The 20829-nt window shown below is 37.6% G+C and overlaps 1 protein-coding gene across 1 annotated transcript in view; it reads left to right on the top strand.

The window, feature by feature from the left end:
- The window catches only part of SPIRE1 (spire type actin nucleation factor 1), a 208912-nt gene that overhangs the window by 68344 nt on the left and 119739 nt on the right, over nucleotides 1-20829 (top strand). Inside the window, exon 3 of the mRNA XM_028089379.2 lies at nucleotides 16617-16850. Within this exon, the coding sequence (XP_027945180.2) occupies nucleotides 16617-16850 (234 nt within the window). The remainder of the gene's footprint in view (nucleotides 1-16616; nucleotides 16851-20829) is intronic.

Here is a 20829-nt window from a genome sequence, read left to right as displayed (position 1 = left end):
ATCACTATTCTGTGTGTGTGTGAATAAAGTTTTCCCCCTCAGTGGTTTAAAATTCCTGTCTTGTCGCTAGCTGTTCAGATTTGATTGTCCTTGTATTTTTGTATGTGTGTATGTGTGGTTTTTTCCGTCTCCTAAAAGCCCTTAGGGTCTGAGATTTTTGTTTTTTAAGTTGGGAACCGGTTTCAAAATTGAATGTCCCAACAAAATAGGACAGTCAAGTTCCCATTATGATGTTTAGGGTTTTCAGAGACAGTTGTTGATATAATTTTTCTTTAATTCTGTTTAAGTGCAGTTTACTCAGAAACCTACTTACAGAAAATAAAGTCCAGTTAACCTCTGTAATTCTTCAACCATGACATTTCCATAAGCAAAATTTCATATATTTATAGCCTATGTATTTTCTTTTGGTATTCCAATTCTGCAGTTTTCTTATTCTTACAGATGTCAGGATTAGAAAGGACTTTAGTTGGTTTTTCTTTCAGTTTACTCTTGAAGAGGCTTAGATCCGTGGAGATTAAGGCACCAGCTCAGGGTCCCACATCACATAATGAACAGATTCCATCTCATGACTACTGGTCCTATATTCTCTTCACAGTGGAAATACTTTGTTCAGCTCTTTTTAAAAATCTACTTTGTGGTGTAACTTAAGTATAACAAAAGCAGATGTTTTAAATGTCCAGTTTAATGAGTTTTAACAAATGTGTACCCTCATATAACCACCACCCCAACCATTTCATCATCCCAGAAAGTTCCCTCTGTAGTCAATCCCTCCCTCAGCCCCAACTTCATATAAATATAATCATACAGAACGTACTTCTGTGTTCACTGTTTTGCTCAGCAGAATGTTTTTGAGACTCATTTGTGTTACTGTGAGAAGTAGTGTTCTCCTTTTTATTACTGGCCGGTAGTTCACTGGGTAGGCACACTGCAGTTTGTTCATCCATTCTTCTGTTGATTGATGGGTGGTTTTCAGGTTTTGGCTGTTACCAATAAAGGTACTATGGAGCATTTATGTATGAGGCTTTTTTTTTTTTAAGATTTTTATTTATTTGAGAGGGAGGGAGAGAGAGAGAGAACATGAGCCCAGGGGAGCAGCAGGCCGAGGGAGAAGTAGGCCCCCCGCTGAGCAGGGACACCCCTCCCCCCCATGCACAGCTCCATCCCAGGACCCTGGGATCATGACCGGAGCTGAACGGAGACACCCAACTGACTGAGCCACCCAGGCTCCCCGTACAAGGCTTTTTGTGGATGTAGATTTTCATTTCTCTTGGGTAAATAACTGGGAGTAGAATTGGTGGGTCATATTATAAGAGTATATTTAACTTTTATAAGAAACTGCCAAACTTTGTATCATTTCATATTCACGTCAGCAATGTATGAGAGATCTAGTCGTTCTACGTTCTCACCAATAGTTGTTATTGTCCGTCTTTTAAATTTTAGCCATTTTAGAGGATGTAAAATATTACGTGGTCATTTTGATGTGCATTTCCATCATGACTAGTGATATAGAGCATTTATTCACATGCTTATAGGCCTTCTGTGTATCTCCTTTTGTGAAGTCTATGTTCAAATCTTTTGCCTATTTTTTATTGGATTATTTTATTACTGAGTTCTAAAATTTAAAAAGTGTATTCTAAATTGAAGTCTTTTGTCAGATATATATATACATATATATATTATAGATAATTTTGCCCATTGTGTGACTTATGACTTGGCCTTTCATTTTGTTATTTTTGTCTTTTGAAGAGCAAAGTTTTTAATTTTGGTGAAATCTAAGTTTTCAGTTTTTTCTCTCATGATTAGTGCTTTTTATGTCTTGTATAACAAATGCTTACCTATTTCAAATTCATAGCTGAATATGTATGTAGAAAATACTTAAGGGGCGCCTGGGTGGCTCAGTTGGTTAAGCGACTGCCTTCGGCTCAGGTCATGATCCCAGGGTCCTGGGATCGAGTCCCACATCGGGCTCCCTGCTCAGCAGGATGCCTGCTTCTCCTTCTCCCACTCCCCCTGCTTGTGTTCCCTCTCTTGCTGTCTCTCTCTCTCTGTCAAATAAATAAAATCTTTAAAAAAAAAGAAAATACTTAAAATCTGTGAAAAGCTACTAGTGTTATATAGATTTTTCCTGTGTTTTTTTGCTAGAAGTGTAATAGATTTAACTTTTACATTTTGATATATGATGCATTTAAAAATAATTTTTTGTATGTTGCAGAGGTCTGGGTTTATTATTTTCCATGTAGACATCTAGTTGTTACAGCACCATTTGTTGAAATGATATCTTTCCTCCATTGAACTACTTTGGCACTTTTGTTTAAAATCAATTGATTATATAGTGTAGGATTAATTATGGATTCTCTGTTCCAGATGTCCACCTTTATGCCACTACTATACAGTTGTGATTACTGCGGCTTTATTTTAAGTCTCGAAATCAGGTAGTCTCAGTCATCCAACTTTGTTATTCTTTTCCAAAATTTGTGTTGGCTATCCCATACACATTTTTAAATCAGGTTTTTAGTTTCTCTAACAGTCCTACGAGAGTTCTGATTGGGATTGCGTTGACTTTTAGGTCAATTTGGAGAGAACTGACATTCTAACAACATTTAGTCCTTCAATCCATGAACTTGGTGTATTTCTCCACTTACCCAGATCTTTAATTTCTTTCAGCAGTGTTTTGTAGTTTTCACTGTTGAGTTTTTCCGACTTTTGGTCAGTCAGGTCTTTCAGGGAGTTTGTCTGTCATCTGAAGCTATAAATTTCTAAGTGCTGTTTTAGTTGCATCCCAAGGATTTGGATATGTATTTTCATTATCATAAAATATTTTTGAATTGAGCTTTCTTCTTTGACCTAAAGTTTATTTAGGTGTGCTATTTAATTTTTCATCTGCATTTGAAAAGAATGATTATTCTGCCATTTTTGGTGCAGTTGATAGTCATCTGTACTACTGTAAAAGTCAGGTAAACAGCAGGAAAAGGTGACAAGGGTAGAAAGGATCAATTCTGGAGTGAATAGGAGTACTTCATAGAGGAGGTAACACTGAGCTGGGATTTCAGGGATAGGTAGGATTTGTCAGAGAGAAATGCCATGGGCAGAGAGGGCATGGATAAAGAAAGGTATGGTAATATGAGAACAGTGGCAGTGATATGCATAGTGTGGAGCTGTGAATGGAAAAGTTCACCGGGGTCAGAGGGTAAAAGACTTAGAATGGCATGTTAATGAATTTATGACATATCCACATGAAAGTGCTCAGGAAATAATAGTGAATAAAGGAGTAACTCTCATACATGTTCAGATGGACCTTTCTGCCACTTAAAGGCAAAAAAAAACATGTCTAAACTTTAGGGAAAGAGTGTTGTGTTTTGTTTGTTGTTTTGTTTTGTTTTTAAGTTTTCTTGAGAAGTGACTAACCTCTGCTGGAGGTCTGATTTGCTGAACAAAGGTCACGGAATAATTATTCTGTCCCTGTCAATAACTCTGGCCTCCTTTCATTATCTTCAACTTTACCCCCTCTACTTTCTTTTCATCACTATTTAAACATGCTTAAGGCTCTGTAGTCTTGAAAAGTAATTTTAAAAATTCTACCTCTGCCCCCTTTCATCTCTAGCTGCTGTCACATATTTCCCTTTGTCTTCATAAAAATTACACTTTTTTTAAAGTTTATTTATTTAAGTAATCTCTACACCCAATGTGGGGCTCGAACTCATGACCCTGAAAATAAGAGTCGCATGCCTCTCCAACTGAGCCAGGCAGGCGCCCCTGTCTTCATAAAAATTTCTGATCATGCTGTGTACACACATCATTGTTTACTTACCCAGACTGCCCATGCTAAATTCACCAGTAACTTCTGCTTCACTAAATCCAGGGGATGTGTCCTAGACCTTCCCTTACCTCATCCATATTCAATACATATGACCATGTCTTCCTTCTTGAAATATTTTCTCTCTTTGACTTTTGTGATATCATAATCTTTTGATTCATCCTTCTGTCCCTTACCTAATACTAGTGCTCCTTTACAGTTTAGTTTCTTGATTTATTATCCCCTGGCCAATCATTAAGTGTTTGATTCTTCTTCTCTTGTGTATTTTTCTCTCCTTCAGCTGTCTCATACACTCCTGACTTGGTGATCAATTATTTGCCAAGGAATCCCATTTTGTGACCTCAGCTCATGGCTGTCTTCTGCAGTCCATATAGCAGTGGACTATCTGCTGCTTATCTAACAACTGTGATGGTGTTTCTCACAGGTATCTGAACTTACCATTTCTCTCTGAATCTCTTTTTCCTCCAGTTTTCCATATCAATAAATAGTACCACTCTCTCTACTAGCCCCAGCTAGAAACTCAAGAATCTCTTTGATTCCTTTTCCCTACATTTAATGCATTGCCAAGTCCTCTTTCCTATCCATTCTACCTGTGAAAAGGCTTTTCAGATCCTCACCGTTTTCTGTCTGCACACTGTTATCACTCCAGCGCAAGAAACCATCATCCCTGAGTTGGACTCTACTATAGTAGCCTCCTAACTAATCTTCCCACATCTGCTCTGGCCCATTTCTCATCCATTCTCCAACACTGTACTTTAAAGCTATGCCATCTTTCTCTTTTTAAATTAATAGAATATTTCTTTTAGAGCAGTTTCACATTTACAGAAAAATTGGTTGAAAAGTAGAGTTCCTACATCCCCCTCTCCTCCTCCAGTTTCTCCAGTTATTTACATTTCACATTAGTGTGGTACATTGTTATAATTGATGAACCAATACTGATACGTCTTTATTATTATTATTAACTAAATTCCATAGTTTACATTAGGGTTCACTCTTTGTGTTACACATTCTATGGGTTTTGACAAATTATATGACATGTGCTCACATTACTGTATCGTAGTTTCACTGCTTTAAAAATCCTCTGTGCTTCACCTTTTCATCTCCTCCCTGGCTCCCCAAATCTCTTGCAACATTTTTACTTTCTCCATAGTTTTGCCTTTCCCAGAAAATCATAGAGTTATATAGTCCTTAGCTTTTTCAGGTTGGCTTCTTTTACTTAGCAATACTTTTAAGGTTCCTCCATGTCTTTTCGTAATTTGATAGCTCATTTCTTTTTATTTCTGAATAATATCCCATTGTATGGATGTACCACCGTTTGTTTACCCATTCATCTCTTAAAAGAACATCTTGGTTGTTTCCAAATTTTGGCAATTATGGTTAAGTCACTGTAAACATTTGTGTGCAGGTTTTGTGTAGACATAAGTTTTCAACTTATTGGATAAATACCAAGGAGCACAATTGCTTGATTTTATGGTGACAATATACTCAGTTGTGTGAGAAACTGCCAAAATGTCTTCCACAGTGGCTGAATCATTTTGCAGTCTCACCAAACACTAAAAGTTCCTGTTGCTCCACATCCTCACCAGCATTTGATGATGTCAGTGTTTTGGATTTTAATGATTCTAATAGGTGAGTAGTGGGATCGTTTTAACTTGCAATTCCCTAATGACTTACAATGTTGAACATCTTTTCATATGTTATTTGCTATCCATATATCTTCTTCAATTAGGTGTCTGTTCCAGTCATTTGCTTCTTGTATAATTTTTGTATTGAATTTTAAGAGCTCTGTATATTTTGGATACCAGTCCTTTATCAGAAATGTGTTTAGCAAACATTTTCTCCCAGCTTGGGGCTTGTGTCATTCTCTGGACAATGCCTTTCATGGAGCAGAACTTTTTAATTATAATGAAGTTAATTTTATCAATTTTTTTCTTTCATGGATTGTGCTTTTGGCGTTGTATCTAGAAAATTGCCAAGCCCAAGATCACCTAGTTTTTCTCCTGTTATCTTTTAGTTTTATAATTTTGCATTTAACTTTCAGGTTTATGATCCCTTTTGAGTTAATTTTTGGGAAAGTTGTAAGGTCTGTGTCTAGATTTATATTTTTGCGTGTGGATGTCCTGCAGTTCCAGCACCATTTGAAGAAAAGACAGTCCTTTCTCCATTGAATTGCCTTTGCTCCTTTGTCAAAGTTCAGTTGACTATATTTTTGTGAGTCTATTTCTAGGCTTTATTCTGTTTCATTGATCTGTTTGTATTCTTTTGCCAGTACCACATTGTCTTGATTACTGTGGCATGATATCTTTTAAAAGTAAAATATGATCAGATCATCCCACCCTCCAAGATCACTTCAATGGCCTGCCTTTGCTTTTATGTGATGAAGATTCAGGTCCTTCAGATAGCTCATACTAGGCCCTGTGTTCTGTGTGAAGCCTCCCTCCCCACCTCTTAGGCTGTACCTAGCTCTTCCTTTGTCATTAGGATTTTCTTCCCCAGTCATTCCTTGTTATTCTTGACCTGCAGGCCTTTATACTCACTGTTTCCTCTCTAGAATTCTACTCTAACTCCCTCTTCTGGTTAGCTATACTTGCCTTTCACATCTCCATTTAAAACTTACTGCTTTAACAAGGGCTTCCCGAATCTTCAAGCTAGCTTAGGGCTCTCTATTATACATTCTCATAACACCCTCTCTTCTTTATTATAATGTTAAGCACAATTGTATGACTTATTTATAATGTTTTGTCTAAAACAGAATCTCTGTGAAGGCCAGAGACCTCACAGAGGTGTTTTTTCATTATTCCTTTTCTACTGCTATATACACTGCTCTTGGTAAATACCTGTCAACTGAATTAATGAGTGAAGGGAAGGGAGCTGTGTACACTGGACATTAGCTAGATTCACTAATGGAAAAATGTGCTTTCTTTGGATAGCTTTTACTAGATGTGAGGCTGCCATAGTTAGTATTTAGGGATTGCAGCAGGAAATTTTATTAAATCTTTTATATTTTTGTGAGAAAGGTAGAGAAGTGTCAGATCAGTAAAGGTTGCATTGTAATCAATGTCAGCCTGAGAAAACTGTCTCTGGTGTTCTGAGGGCTTCTTAGTTGCAACTACCCTATTTAACATTTAAATCAATTTTATGAAGACTCAGAAGGCATACCCACATTGGCAGATTTTATAAGTTTAGAAATGATAGTAAATGAATTAGCTGGTAGACTCTAGATTTTAAATGATGTTCCTAAGCTAAAAAGATTGATCAAAATACAAAGATAAAATAGATTTGAGATAAATGTAAAACTCTTTTACCAGGATTACATAACCTCTTTAAAAACACTAGCTACAATTATGTTTCACTTATTTTATTAAGATAGAAAGATAGCTATTATGTGATGTGTATTACTTGTCACTGTGGTTGAATGTAAACCTAAAATGTCAGCAATTTAATGGTTTAACAGAAATCTGAATATAAAACTGGGTGTATTTATAGAAGTATGTGATGTAGAACAAAGAAGATGCCCATCTTTTGTGTTCTTTGATGATTGTACTACATGTGGAATAGGATTTAATACTGTATGCCACATTTTGGACAAATGTTGGCAGACTAGGAGATGCTTGGATGTGCAGCTTGGTTACAGTAGAATTCTGGATATGGAAGCTCCTAAGTAGCAAAGCCCGGTTGGAGTCCTGGCTTTGTTACTTGTTAACTGATACTAAACAGTTTATTGACCCTGTTTTAAATTTTCTCATCTTTAAAGTGGAGAAAATGTCTACCTCACAGGATTGTGATAAATAAAGGAAAACATGTTCCTAATAAAATGTTATACAAATATAAGGAAATCTCATTCATCTGATTGGCAAAGGGACCTGAAGAGTTGAAGCAACTGTTTTCAATGTTTAGGCTGGAGAAGAGGGGCTGTCGGCAATGAGGCATGATAGTGAAGGCAGTAGCAGCTGCTGTTTGAGGTACTTGCTTGACAACCTTGTATAGATTGTATCCATTTAATCAGACTTGGCATTAAAGACTTTAGTGCTATTATATAACTTACATGTGTTTAGCAAAGATTTTAAATACTCTCTAAAGCAAAGTGCTAGGCACCACGGCAGATACCAGGAAGAATCATACTTGATCCCTGTCCTAAAGAAGTTTTCATTCTAGTAAAGGAGACAAATATGGACTCAAATATTTTTAGGAAGTACAAATCAACGTGGAGAAGGGCCAGATGAAGTGGGTTAGCATAAGAGGAAGACTGCATGTGGGCTCGGTGGGCTTACATCAACCCTGAGTGCTTTACATGAAACCCTGGTGGTGGTCGGTATGCTCTTGTTCTCTAGTGAGGCTGCCCTCAGTGATGGCACGGCTGTCTAGAGGCCAGAGAACACTCAGTTCCATTCATGTGTCTCTTTACCCCAGAGCTGTAGGGCTTTATGGCCAGCTATCACCACTGAGAGGTAATTAGTCATGATGATGTGGCAGCCTCAGATTTTGGAATGCGTGGTTTTATTCAATGCCTTCTTTTCTCCACCCTTTATCAGTTGGTTAGGCTTAAAAACCACAACTTTCTAGTGCGCTTCACTTGTTCCATTTAACTTTAAGGTTTTATACTGTAATTCCTGTAAGCTTTATTGAATGTTAGAGTCTCTGGAAGTGTCTGGGGCAGGGGTGGAGGGGGAGTGGTGCCAATGTGACAGGACATGAACGATTATTTTCCAGCTGCCTGGAGACTGGTAATTCAGATGAATATTTTAGATCTGACACTGCTGTTTCCCATGGGTTTCCTTAACATTTCCAGAGGTTTTAGCAAGTGAGTTTCTAAAATGAGAATAGGTAAGTATATATCTAGGCAAGCTGGTATGTCTAGGTACAGTTATACTTTGATTATTGCTCTGTGGTCACCCCTATTCCATAGCTCAAGACTATCTGAAAAACCGGTTTATGTTTTAGCAAAAGATTAGAAGTTCCCTCAGTCCATGGAGGTAGTGAGTCACCTGGTGTACATGTGAGTCTAATAATGCCCAGCCTTATTATGCTGTATTCCCAAGAGGTTTGGTTAAATATGGAACTACTTTATGGTTCAGATTTAAATCAGGAAAGGTGACTAGATTTAGGATGTTTAAACCAGGTTAGACTTAGTTTATCCTTGAGCTAAGAGAAGACCCTCTAGAAAGTTTCAGAGGCTATACAGGGCTGGATCACCACTATAGTGGTCTGTTGGAATGAGAAAGATTGAAGTGACAGATATATTTGCCTATGTCCATCAATTCCATATCCAACTTTAAACCATACAAGTCTGAGTGGAAAGAATTTATATTTTGGTTCATTCATTCATTAACTGTTAAGTCTTTGCTATTTATAAAATAATGTAAAGAGAGAGATGAATTATAGAGGATTTTGCCTTCAAGGAGCTTAATCTTTTTGTGGAATTAAGATATGTACATAATTAACTATAATCCAAGTTAAAAAGTGAAGTGACCACATATAAAGGTACAAGATAATGTCATGGTGATTTTGAAGGAAAAAAATGATTGTTTTCCTCAAGGAAGAACAGTGGGTAGAGACTGTAATGTGATGTAACAGCTGACAGCTGTTAATCAGGGTCAGCAAGTCATTATTGAAGAGATTCCTTTGAGCAGAGAGATGGAAAAATGAATAGGATTTGGACATACAAAAGTAGAGGAGAAAGTTCATGTAGAAAGTAGGAACAATACTGAATAATGTCAGAGAGACAAAGTAAAGAGCAAATAAAGGAAAGAGTAAGGAATCAGTACAGTTGGACGACAGTGTGCATGAGTAATAATAAAAGAAAACTAGATTGAAAAGGTAAATTATAGTAAGATGATGAAGAAGATCAGAATGTTAGAGTGTATTTGTCATTTAAGATCTACTCTCCCACTCTGGGAATGTCTGCGTAGACACACCTTTTACCATGACGGTGAGAAACAAATTTATAAGGGGCCCTGGCATCCTTGGAGAGCTCTGTGATCATTTTTCTTGGGTTAGACTTTACAGAAGGGGCACTGCAGTCACTGAGTTGAGGAACCTAAATACTGATCCTGGAGTGCAGAGGCCAAGTGGTGGTACTCAGTGACCACAGGCAGGGTTGATCTGGTTATCATAATGAATTATAGAGTCAAAGCAGCAGTCAGAATAGTCTGATGCCCAGAGACCTATGGCATTGGCTACTTGATCATGGTGTTCCTAGAAGTAAAATAGATAGGAAGTCCACTGAATTCTTACTTGACCTGTGTAAGCAGAAAAAGTTCTAGGTTAAGTGAACAAGAGTCTAACTTGAATCATAAAAACACAGTCATGACACCCCTCAGTCAATTCCCAGACTTGAGTCATTTACAGACCCAGAACCTGTTGTATGAAGGAGAGGCCATGTGTCCTGCTGAGGAAGGACCCCTCTACACTGCCAAAAATTTGCATTGTTAATTTTTCTTCCAGCCGTCCCCAAAGGGGATGCACTGCCCTGGGGAAAGGAATTAGTCAGATTATTTGGGAACTACTGGATATTGGCTCTGAACTGATACTGATTCTAATAGACCCAAAATGTCACTGTGGTCTACCAGCTTATGGAGGTCAGATGATCTATGGGGTTGTAGTTCAGGTCCATTTCACAGAGAGGCCAGTGCATTTGTGAACCCATCCTGAATCTAGTTATTCTCCAATTCTGGAATGCATAATTGGAACAGACATACTCAGCAGTTGGCAGAATCCCCAAATTCATTCCCTGACGAATGAAGTAAAGCTGTTTTGGTGGGGAACACCAAGTAGAAGCTACTAGAACTGCCTCTACCTAGAACAATAGTACACCAAAATCAATAGCACATTTTGGGGGGGTGGGTGTTCCAGAGACTAGTGCCATCATCAAGGACTTGAAAGATGTAGGAGTGGTGATTCCCACATTTGTAATCAGCCTGCCTATTTGGCCTGTGCAGAAGACAAATGGATCATGGAGAATGACACTGTATTATTGTAAGCTTAACCAGATGGTGGCTTCGGTTGCAGCTGCTATACCAGATGTGGCTTCATTGCTTGAGTAAATTAACACATCCCCTGGTACCTAGTATGCAGCTGTTATCTGACAAATGCTTTTTCTCTGTACCTGTCAATAAGACCACCAGAAGCTGTTTGCTTTCATCTGGCTAGGCCAGCAGTACACCTTCACTGTCCTACCTCAGAGGAGTATCAACTTTCCAGACCTCTGTCATAATTTAGTTCACAGGGATCTTGATTGCCTTTCTCTTTTCTAAGATATCATACTTGTCCATTACATTGATGACATTATGCTGGTTGGACCTAGTGAGTGAGAAGTAGCAACTACTCTAAATTTATTGGTAAGACATTTGTGTTTTAGAAGGTAGGAAATAAATCTGATAAAAATTCAGGGGACTTTCACCTCAGTGAAATTTCTAGGGGTCCAGTGATGTGGTTCATATGGAGATATCCTTTCTAAGGTGAAGGATAAGTTGTTGCATCAGTCCCCACCCCCACCCCACAACCAAAAAAGAGGCAAAATGACTAGTAGCTTCTTTATATTTTGGAGGCAACATATTCCTGCAAATATATTGTATTACTCTGGCCCATACCAGATGACCCAGAAATTTGCTAGTTTTGAGGAAGACCCAGAACAAGAGAAGGCTCTACAACAAGTCCAAGTTGCTGTGCAAGCTGCTCTGTCTCGTGGGCCATGTGATCCAGCAAATCCAATGGTGCTTAAATTGGCAGTGGATAGAGATACTGTTTGGAGCTTTTGGCAGGCGCCAGTAGGCAAATCACAGTGCAGGCCCTTAGGATTTTGGAGCAAAGCCCTGCCATCCTTTGTGGATAATTATCCTCCTTTTGAGAAGTAGCTCCTGGCCTGCTACTGGGCCATAGTACAGACTGAACACTTAACCATGGGCCACCAAGTTACCGTGTGACTTGAGTTGCCCTTCATGAACTGGGTATCATCTGACCCTTCAAGCCATGAAGTTGGGTGAGTATAGCAGCACTGCATCATCCTTTGGAGTGGTATGTATGTGATTGGGTGCAAGTAGGCCCTGAAAGCACTGCCCAAATGCACTTCTGCTATCCTCCCTTTTCTTTCCTAGTCTATACCTATTTTCCTTATGGGGAGTTCTACAATCAGTTGACAGAAGAATAGAAGACTTGGGCCTGGTTTACAGATGGTTCTGCATAATATGCAGGTGCCACCTGAAAGTGGACAGCTGCAACATGTAGCCCCTTTCAGGGATGTCCCTGAAGGAGAGTGCTGAAGGGAAATCCTCCCAGTGGGCAAAACTTTGAAAAGTACACCTGGTTGTGCACTTTGCTTAGAGGGAATATGATTGGCATATTGGTGACAAGGAAATCTGGGGAAGAGATATGTGGATAGACTTCTCTGGGGGAAAAAAAAAAGGTATTTGTGTCTCATGTGAATACTCACCAAAGAGTAACCTCAGTAGAGAAGTATTTTAATATTCAAGTGGATGAAATGACAGGTTCTGTGGACACCAGTCAGCCTCCTTTCCCAGCTACCCTGTCATCACACAGTGGGCTTGTGAACATGGCTACAATGGCAGGGATGGCGATTTTGCAGGGGCTTATCAACATAGATTTCCATTCACCAAGGTTGACCTAGCTTTAGCCACTGCTGAGGGCCTAATCTGCCATCAAGCCAGAGACTAACACTAAATCCTTAATATGGCACTGTTTCCCTGGGTGATCAGCCAGTTACCTGGTGGCAGGTTGATTACATTACACTGCTTCCATCATGGAAGGGGCAACATTTTGTTCTTACTGGAAGAGTTACTTTTGATATGGATTTGCCTTCCCCTCATGCAGTGCTTCTGCCAAAACTACCATCCATGGATTTACAGAATGACTTATTCACCATCATGGTATTCCACACAGCATTACTTCTGATCAAGGAACTCGATAGGAAATAAAGTGTAGCATTGGGCCAGTGCCCATGGAATTCACTAGTCTTACTATGTTTCCCACTATCCCGAAGCAGCAGACCTGATAGGATATTAGAATGGACTTTAAGGAGGCTAAGGAGATGTGTATGAGTGCCAAATTCACAAGGGGTAAACTTGTGATGGTTAATTTTATGTGTTATCTTTTGTTATTCTTTCTTTATTTTTTATTTATTTTTATTTTTTTATTTTATTTTTTTTAAAGATTTTATTTATTTGAGAGAGAGAGAGAGAAACAGCATGAGAGGGGAGAAGGTCAGAGGGAGAAGCAGGCTCCCTGCCGAGCCGGGAGTCCGATGCGGGACTCAATCCCAGGACTCCGGGACCATGACCCGAGCCGAAGGCAGTCACCCAACCAACTGAGCCACCCAGGCACCTGTCTTTTGTTATTCTTTGAGTGTAGTTGACACACAATGTTACATTATTTCAGGTGTACAGCATAGTGATTCCACAAGTATATACATTATTCTGTGCTCACCACAACACTATTATATCATTGACTATATTCCTTATACTGTGCCTTTTTAAAAAACGATGTTATTTATTTCAGAGAGAGCATGAGTTGGGGGGGCAGAGGGAGAGGGAGAAACAGACTCCCCACTGAGCAGGGAGCCTGACACAGGGCTCGATCCCAGGACCCTGGGATCGTGACCTGAATGGAAGGCAAACGCTTCACCTACTGAGCCAGCCAGGTGCCCCTGTGGTGTGCCTTTTATGTGACTTATTCATTCTATAACTGGAAGCCTTTATCTCCCATTCACCTTCACCCATTGTACCCATCCCCCAATTCCCCTCTCCTCTGGCAACCACCAATTTGTTCTCTGTATTTATTTATTTGTTTTGTTTTTTAGATTGCACATATATGTGCACTCATACAGTATTTGTCTTTCCCAGTCTGATTTATTTCACTTAGCTTAATACCCTCTAGGTCCATTCATGTTGTTGGAATGGCAAGATCTCATCCTTTTTTATGACTGCGTAATATTCCTCTGTGTGTGTGTGTGTGTGTGTGTGTGTGTGTGTGTGTGTCACATCTTCCTTCTCTATTTGTCTATCAGTGGACTTAGGTTGCTTCCATATCTTGGCTATTGTACATAACTCTGCAATAAAAATAAGGGTACATATATCCTTTTGAATTAGTGTTTTTGTTTTCTTTGGGTCAGTATGCAAGAGTGGAATAACTGGATTGTATGGTAATTCTATTTTTAATATTCTGATGAAACTCCATACAGTTTTCCACAGTGGGTGTACCAATTTACATTCTATGAACAGTGCACGAGGGTTCCTTTTTCTCTGTATCCTCGCCAACACTTGTGATTTCTTGTCTTTTTTATTTTAGACATTCTGACAGGTGATATCTCATTGTGGGTTTGATTTGCATTTCCCTGATAATTAGTGATATTGAACATTTTTTTCATGTATCTGTTGGCCATTTGTATGTCTTCTTTGGAAAATGTCTATTCAGGTCCTCTGCCCGTTTTTTGATGTGGAGTTGTAGAAGTTCTTTATATCTTTTGGATATTAACCCCTTATTGGATATCCCATTTGCAAATATCTAATATCTAAAGTAGGTTGTCTTTTTGCTTTGTTGATTATTTCCTTCACAGTGCAAAAGCTTTTTATTTTGATGTGGTCCTGATTGTTTATTTTTTCTTTTGTTTCCTTTCAACTTTGAAAGTAGGGATTAGAGTTCCAAGTCAGACTATACAAATCAATGAAAATATTCTGTATTTTCAGTGAGAAATAGTAAAAAACCAGTATTGTTTAAAAATCAGAAGTTGAATTTTTAAGTCTTATATTCATTTTGAAACTTGTGTTGAGAAAATATTATTTCACTTGATAAGACAGATTTCAGATTTTGTGGAGATTTTTGGGGGGGCACTTTTTTTTCTTTTTTTTGTTTTTTTGTTAATTTTTATTGTTATGTTAATCACTGTACATTACATCATTAGTTTTTGATGTAGTGTTCCATGATTCATTGTTTGTGTGTAACACCCAGTGCTCCATGCAGAACGTGCCCTCTTTAATACCCATCACCAGGCTAACCCATCCCCCCACCCCCCTCCCCTCTAGAACCCTCAGTTTGTTTTTCAGAGTCCATCGTCTCTCATGGTTTGTCTCCCCCTCCGATTTCCCCCCCTTCATTCTTCCCCTCCTATCTTCTTCTTCTTTTTCTTAACATATATTGCATTATTTGTTTCAGAGATACAGATCTGTGATTCAACAGTCTTGCACAATTCACAGCGCTCACCATAGCACATACCCTCCCCAATGTCTATCACCCAGTTTGTGGAGATTTTTTGAGTGAATGCCCTGAATGCTTTTAAGGACTATAGTGTATATGATGACAATAACTATTGTGTTTGTCTTTAAAACTTCTGACTTTTCCTTTTCTTTGATACCACCTAAACAACTTTTTAGAAAAAGACAGCATTGGCTATAAGTAGGATAAAGAAAAGGATAGATCTGTTTGTTTGTTTACTGGGGGTGGGGGGGGACCTGAATAAGCATTGGAAAAAAGAGACCTAGGGGCAGGCAAGAGAGGGAGATAACATTTCCTCTCTACCTATTGTAAGTCAGATACTATACTAGGTACTTCCATTCATGTGAATGTCATTTAGTCTTAAAATCTCATGAGATGTAGATAATCATTGACACTCATTTTACAGATAAGAAAAATCATGACTAACATAAATAATTTGCCCTGAGTCAAATGGTTAGTGCTAAAAGTCAGGATTTAATACTAAATGATTAATGATAAAAGTCAGCATTTATTATTTTTTTTAAAGATTTTATTTATTTATTTGAGAGAGAGAGAGATAGCCAGGGGGGTGGCAAGAGAGCAAGAGCTGGGGGGGGCAGGGAGGGGCAAAGGAAGAGGGAGCAGGCTCCCAGGGATCATGACCTGAGCTGAAGGCAGACACTTAACTGACTGAGCCACCCAGGCACCCCAAAAGTCAGCATTTAATCCTAAATCTTTGGCTTCATTGCCTGTGTTCTTCCCCACAAAATAGTTAAGGTGAAATGAGCCATTAACATTGCAAAACAAAACAGAAGGGCTGTTTATATGTGATTTTTCTGAGTAGAAAAGAAAGGCTATGTTGAGGAATAAAGTAGAATTCCCTATATTGGCAAAAGTCTGGAGCATTTGTGAGGGGGATACTAGACAGTGATATATACCCGGTGTTCCTAAATCAGGTTCATATTTCATGAGGTACTATTGGTGGAGTTGTGGGGGTAGGGAGGATTATCTATGCACCACACTGTAATCAGAGTTTGAAAAAGTCTTTCATTTGTTTGCATCACATGAGAGATATGTTTCCAATAATTAAATGGAACTCAGTGAGCAGTGTGTATCTATATATAAGTAGATTTATTTGTTGTTGCTTAAGCTTAAGTTAGTTGCTACTAGTAACTGAGTTTTCAGTCTCTCAGATCCCTGGTATTTCTTTGAAATCGACTTTGATAAACACCGGTGTAAGAGTTCTTTGATAGCTCTATCTGATCTCAGAAATATCTTTTGGAAACTTGGAAAATTAATGTGGTTAGTATTTTATATGAATGGATAATATAGATTTTAGTATATAGTATTAATCTAAGAAAACAAAAAGAGTTCATGTATATACTGGTTTGAAGAAATCACCCAAAAATTTCCACCTGGGATTTTTTTGTTTTAATGCATAGGTGAGACTTTTAAATACCTCCTCAAAGCTAATTCGTCACCTGTTTCTGAAATGGAATAGATTAAACCTGGCTTAAGTGTCATACTATTTTATGTCTTACATTTAGTTCTGTAAAGCTGTTTAGTCATCTCCTTTAATCACCTTCTTTAATGTCCCTAGGTTATTGAATCTCTGGGAATTGTTATTTATAAAGCACTGGACTATGGTTTGAAGGAGAATGAAGAAAGGGAGTTAAGCCCCCCCTTGGAGCAGCTCATTGATCACATGGCCAATACTGTGGAAGCTGATGGCAGTAACGATGAAGGCTATGAGGCTGCAGATGAAGGCCTGGAAGATGAAGAAGATGAAAAGAGAAAAGTCTCAGCCATCCGGTCATATAGAGATGTCATGAAGGTAAAGAGGCAATTGACATAGTACTTGTTTTTTGTTTTTTTTTTAAGATTTTATTTATTTATTTTGACAGAGAGAGAGACACACAGTGAGAGAGGGAACACAAGCAGAGGGAGTGAGAGAGGGAGAAGCAGGCTTCCCACTGAGCAGGGAGCCTGAAGAGTGGCTCGATTCCAGGACCCTGGGATCATGACCTGAACTGAAGGCAGATGCTTAACCAACTGAACCACCCAGGCGCCCCAGTACTTTTTTTTTTAAGAGTTTTTATTTCACTTTAGACTTTTTTTATTTTATTATGTTATGTTAATCACCGTACATTACATCATTAGTTTTTGATGTCGTGTTCACTTTAGACTTTTAATTGTAGAGAACAAACTGGTGGTTACCAGAGGGAAGGGGGTGGGGGGGGTGAAAATAGGTGATGGGAATTGAGGAGTGCAGGTGTTGTGATGAGCACCAGGTGTTGTATGAAAGAGTTGAATCACTAAATTGTACACCTGAAACTAGTATACACTGTATGTTAACTAAGTGGATTTTAAATAAAAACTTTAAAAAAAAGCATATGGGAAAAAATAAGTTACAAACTGAAAAAAAAAGTAAATGGGAATTCAACATTTGATAATAGTTCATAGATCTTCAGCTATTAGTGAAAAGAATAAGGAACTAAAATATTCCTGGTTTTGTGATTTTTCATAACCTCAACATAGCCATTTGTGATTGAATTATAACTCTCAAAAAACCACTTTTAGATATTATATACTCCTTAATATTACATATTCTACAACAACTTAACTGAGCATGATGTCTTCAGTTGACTTCTGCATTTTCCTTTTTATGGAGTAAATAACAACTGTGATCCACTAATTTATATGAATATTCTGCATCTGAAATATCACAGCTGATTGTCTTAGCTTGTTTTCTTGACCTACTTAGTGAAATTTATATGTAATGAAATGAGTTTTATAGCTTGAATTGAAATTTTCTCCTTAAACTTTCTGTGTACTTGAAGGACATAATGCTAAATCCACAGAGATTAAAATTAAGATTTGTCACCTTAGTCTTAAAAGAGCATTCTGTTTAGAGTTATTTACATATGATGTTTACTAGATTCTGTAAGCAGTATTGGTTATATATCACTTATTTTCCAGCTTTTTTAAAAGCATCCCAGAGACAGGAATAGAGAGGAAACTTGAAGACAGTACTTTTCAGGTGTACTACAGCATACCCTGCATCTTGTCCCTTCTTAGATAATAAATTTCCTGAGAACTCTAGAACAGGACTCTACAGTTATGATGCTTATGAAATTCAGGTACATTCTTCAGCTCTTTTAATACTTGCAGTACTTTTTAAATCAACAGTGTATGCAGGTAAAATCCTCATATATGTACAAATTGGAATTTCACACATTTTATTCATTTTATATTTTCTAGATGTTAAAGAATATTTTGAAATATATCTACATTTAAGGCAAGATAAAACTTTCTACAGTCCACAAATGACTTATTTGTTCCATTGTAGACCAATGATAATGATAAAAGTGAAAAGTAAAAGATTTTCCATTTAGACATAAACCTACTTATGTCTTTAAAAAGTTTTTTGGTAGGGAGTATGTAGGGGGCAGTGAACAGGGAGGTGGTGAATAAAGAGGAGAATACCCACCTGACCAGTAGACTGATAGATGTCATAGCCAGATTGTTCTCTTATGCTACAGATATAGATGAGGGCTAGAGATTTATTGGAATCTTACAATTCTTATTCAATGACATTGGATATGTTAACTTATAAAACAAAAATTCTTGGACAGTCATCAGTTTGAACTGGTAACTTTCATTTCATTTTATTATTTTTTAATTTGAGCTACTACGTCTGGACTCCTACCTATCTCTCTACTTTCATAATATGAAAAATAATTAAAAGGGTGTTTACATATCATAAAACCCATTATTCATGGCCATATAGGGATATATATAGTTGTGGTTTGATTAGTGGGTTGAAATCTTCAGTTAGTAAACTGACTTCTTGTTGGAAGAGAAGACAAGAATTAACTGAAGGAATATAGCTGCTTTCTCCTTGTTTGAAGTGGAAATATGAAACTACATTTGAATAATATAAATAATAGAATATTTAGGAACTTGGAGATAGCTTGTTTTTATTTCTTAGTGAACAAGACGTCTTTAGTGTGTAACTTCTGCCCTGAATAGTCATTCTTATTCCACTAATATTTTTAATTTATGTTTTAACATGATATTATTTGAAAAGTGTCTCACATTTGTTGTTCTCTGAGCCTTATGGTAACACTGTGAGGTAGATTGGGAAGGCATTTTTATACCCATTTTACACATGGAAGAACTAAGGCTCAGAGAACCTTCTCCAGCTTCGCAGGACGGAGTAAGGGAGAAGAAGAAGGGTACATGGTGGTCAAATTCAGAGGCTTATACTCTGGTAGGCCTGGTTTTGCCATTTTTGTACCAACTGTTGTTGCCCTGGATTATTTAATCCTATGATCCTTATTCTTTTGTAAAGTGAGAACAATATCTGCCTGATTGAATTTTTGCATATGAAATTAGATAATATAATCAATATAAAGTATCTAATATAGTTCTTATCATGAATAAAAATTTAATAGCGCTTACTATATGCCAGGCATTTTTCTAGGTGCTAGGGACATAGTACCAAACAACATACAAATGGTCCCTACCTTTACAGCTTTTAATTGAAATGGAGAAAAACAATATAAACAAATAAAGCATAAACACATACATATAATGTTTTATGACTCATTTCACGGCTTTTTGCCATTGCATATAAATCAGAATGAATTGTAGTCACAAATTTATGTCAGAGATAGAAATATGTTCTTCTCTTAAAAATATAACACCTAAAACATTTTCCTTTAAGTATTTTTTTGAGAAACATATATAACCAAGTAATACTTTCAAGAAGCATTAAGGAAAGATCATTTTAAAAAATTATTTTCTTGGGATGCCTGGGTGGCTCAGTTGGTTAAGTGTTCAACTCTTGATTTTGGCTCAAGTCACAATCTCAGGGTCGTGAGATTGAGCACCACCCCCCCAGTCAGGCTCAGCGCCCTCAGGGAGAGTCTGCTTGAGATTCTCTCTTCTTCTGCCCCTCCCCACTGTGCATGAGCTCTTGGTCTCTCGCCTTTTTCTCTCAAATAATAAATAAATAAATCTTTTTAAAAAAATTACTTTTTTATCTGTAAATATATTCTGGAAACTATTCATTCAATTAACATGAGTCAAAAGGAAAAGATTATAGATGTGAAGGAAAAAGTGGTGATGATGGAGTGCGAAGTGTGCAGGAATGGAAGATCGAAGAGATGGGGTTAGGGATGATGAAAGAGTAAGACTTGAAACAGTGGATAGAAAGGACAAGTTAAAAAAAAAAGTGTAGAACCTAGAAAAAGTGTCTGAGAAATGACTGAAATTAATGAGAATAGTATATGAACAACGTTCTTCATTTGAAATGAATGTAAAGTTCTCAGTTTATTTACACACTCATTTACCTTTTGAAATATTCATTAAGCATTTAGTGTACCTTCTTTGTGCAGAGTGCTCTATCAACACTTAGGTTGCTGAGATTAACTAGGGTTAAGTGAACCCCTGTGAAATAAGTATTATAGACCAGGTGTGGAGGAACATACTAGCCCGTACACTACTCTTGTGCAAATTAGCGATTAGCAATAGATATTCCTGCTTCAAGATACTTTACTTCCATCTTTAAGAAAATTGTTATAATAAATAGAAATTTGCAATGTCTGTTATGTAGAGGATGTCCTTCTAGATATAGTACCCTCATGAACATTCTGAACGTACCAAAGTGGTGGTCCAAAATGTACATGAGATGCTCAGGGAGCACAGAGAGAAGCAATGAACTCAGCCTGGTGGATTCTAGTGCTCTTATAAAATCCAGTCCCCCTAATAATTGGGGAATGCATATAAAGCAATACCATATGCAACTC

The sequence above is a fragment of the Eumetopias jubatus genome, unplaced genomic scaffold (assembly GCF_037043125.1).
Source record: "Eumetopias jubatus isolate StellerSeaLion01/CBP00866 unplaced genomic scaffold, mEumJub1_p1.0 scaffold_16, whole genome shotgun sequence".
NCBI lineage: Eukaryota > Metazoa > Chordata > Mammalia > Carnivora > Otariidae > Eumetopias > Eumetopias jubatus.
Note: the sequence above shows the minus strand (reverse complement) of the source record. Positions and strands in the feature narration are given on the sequence as shown.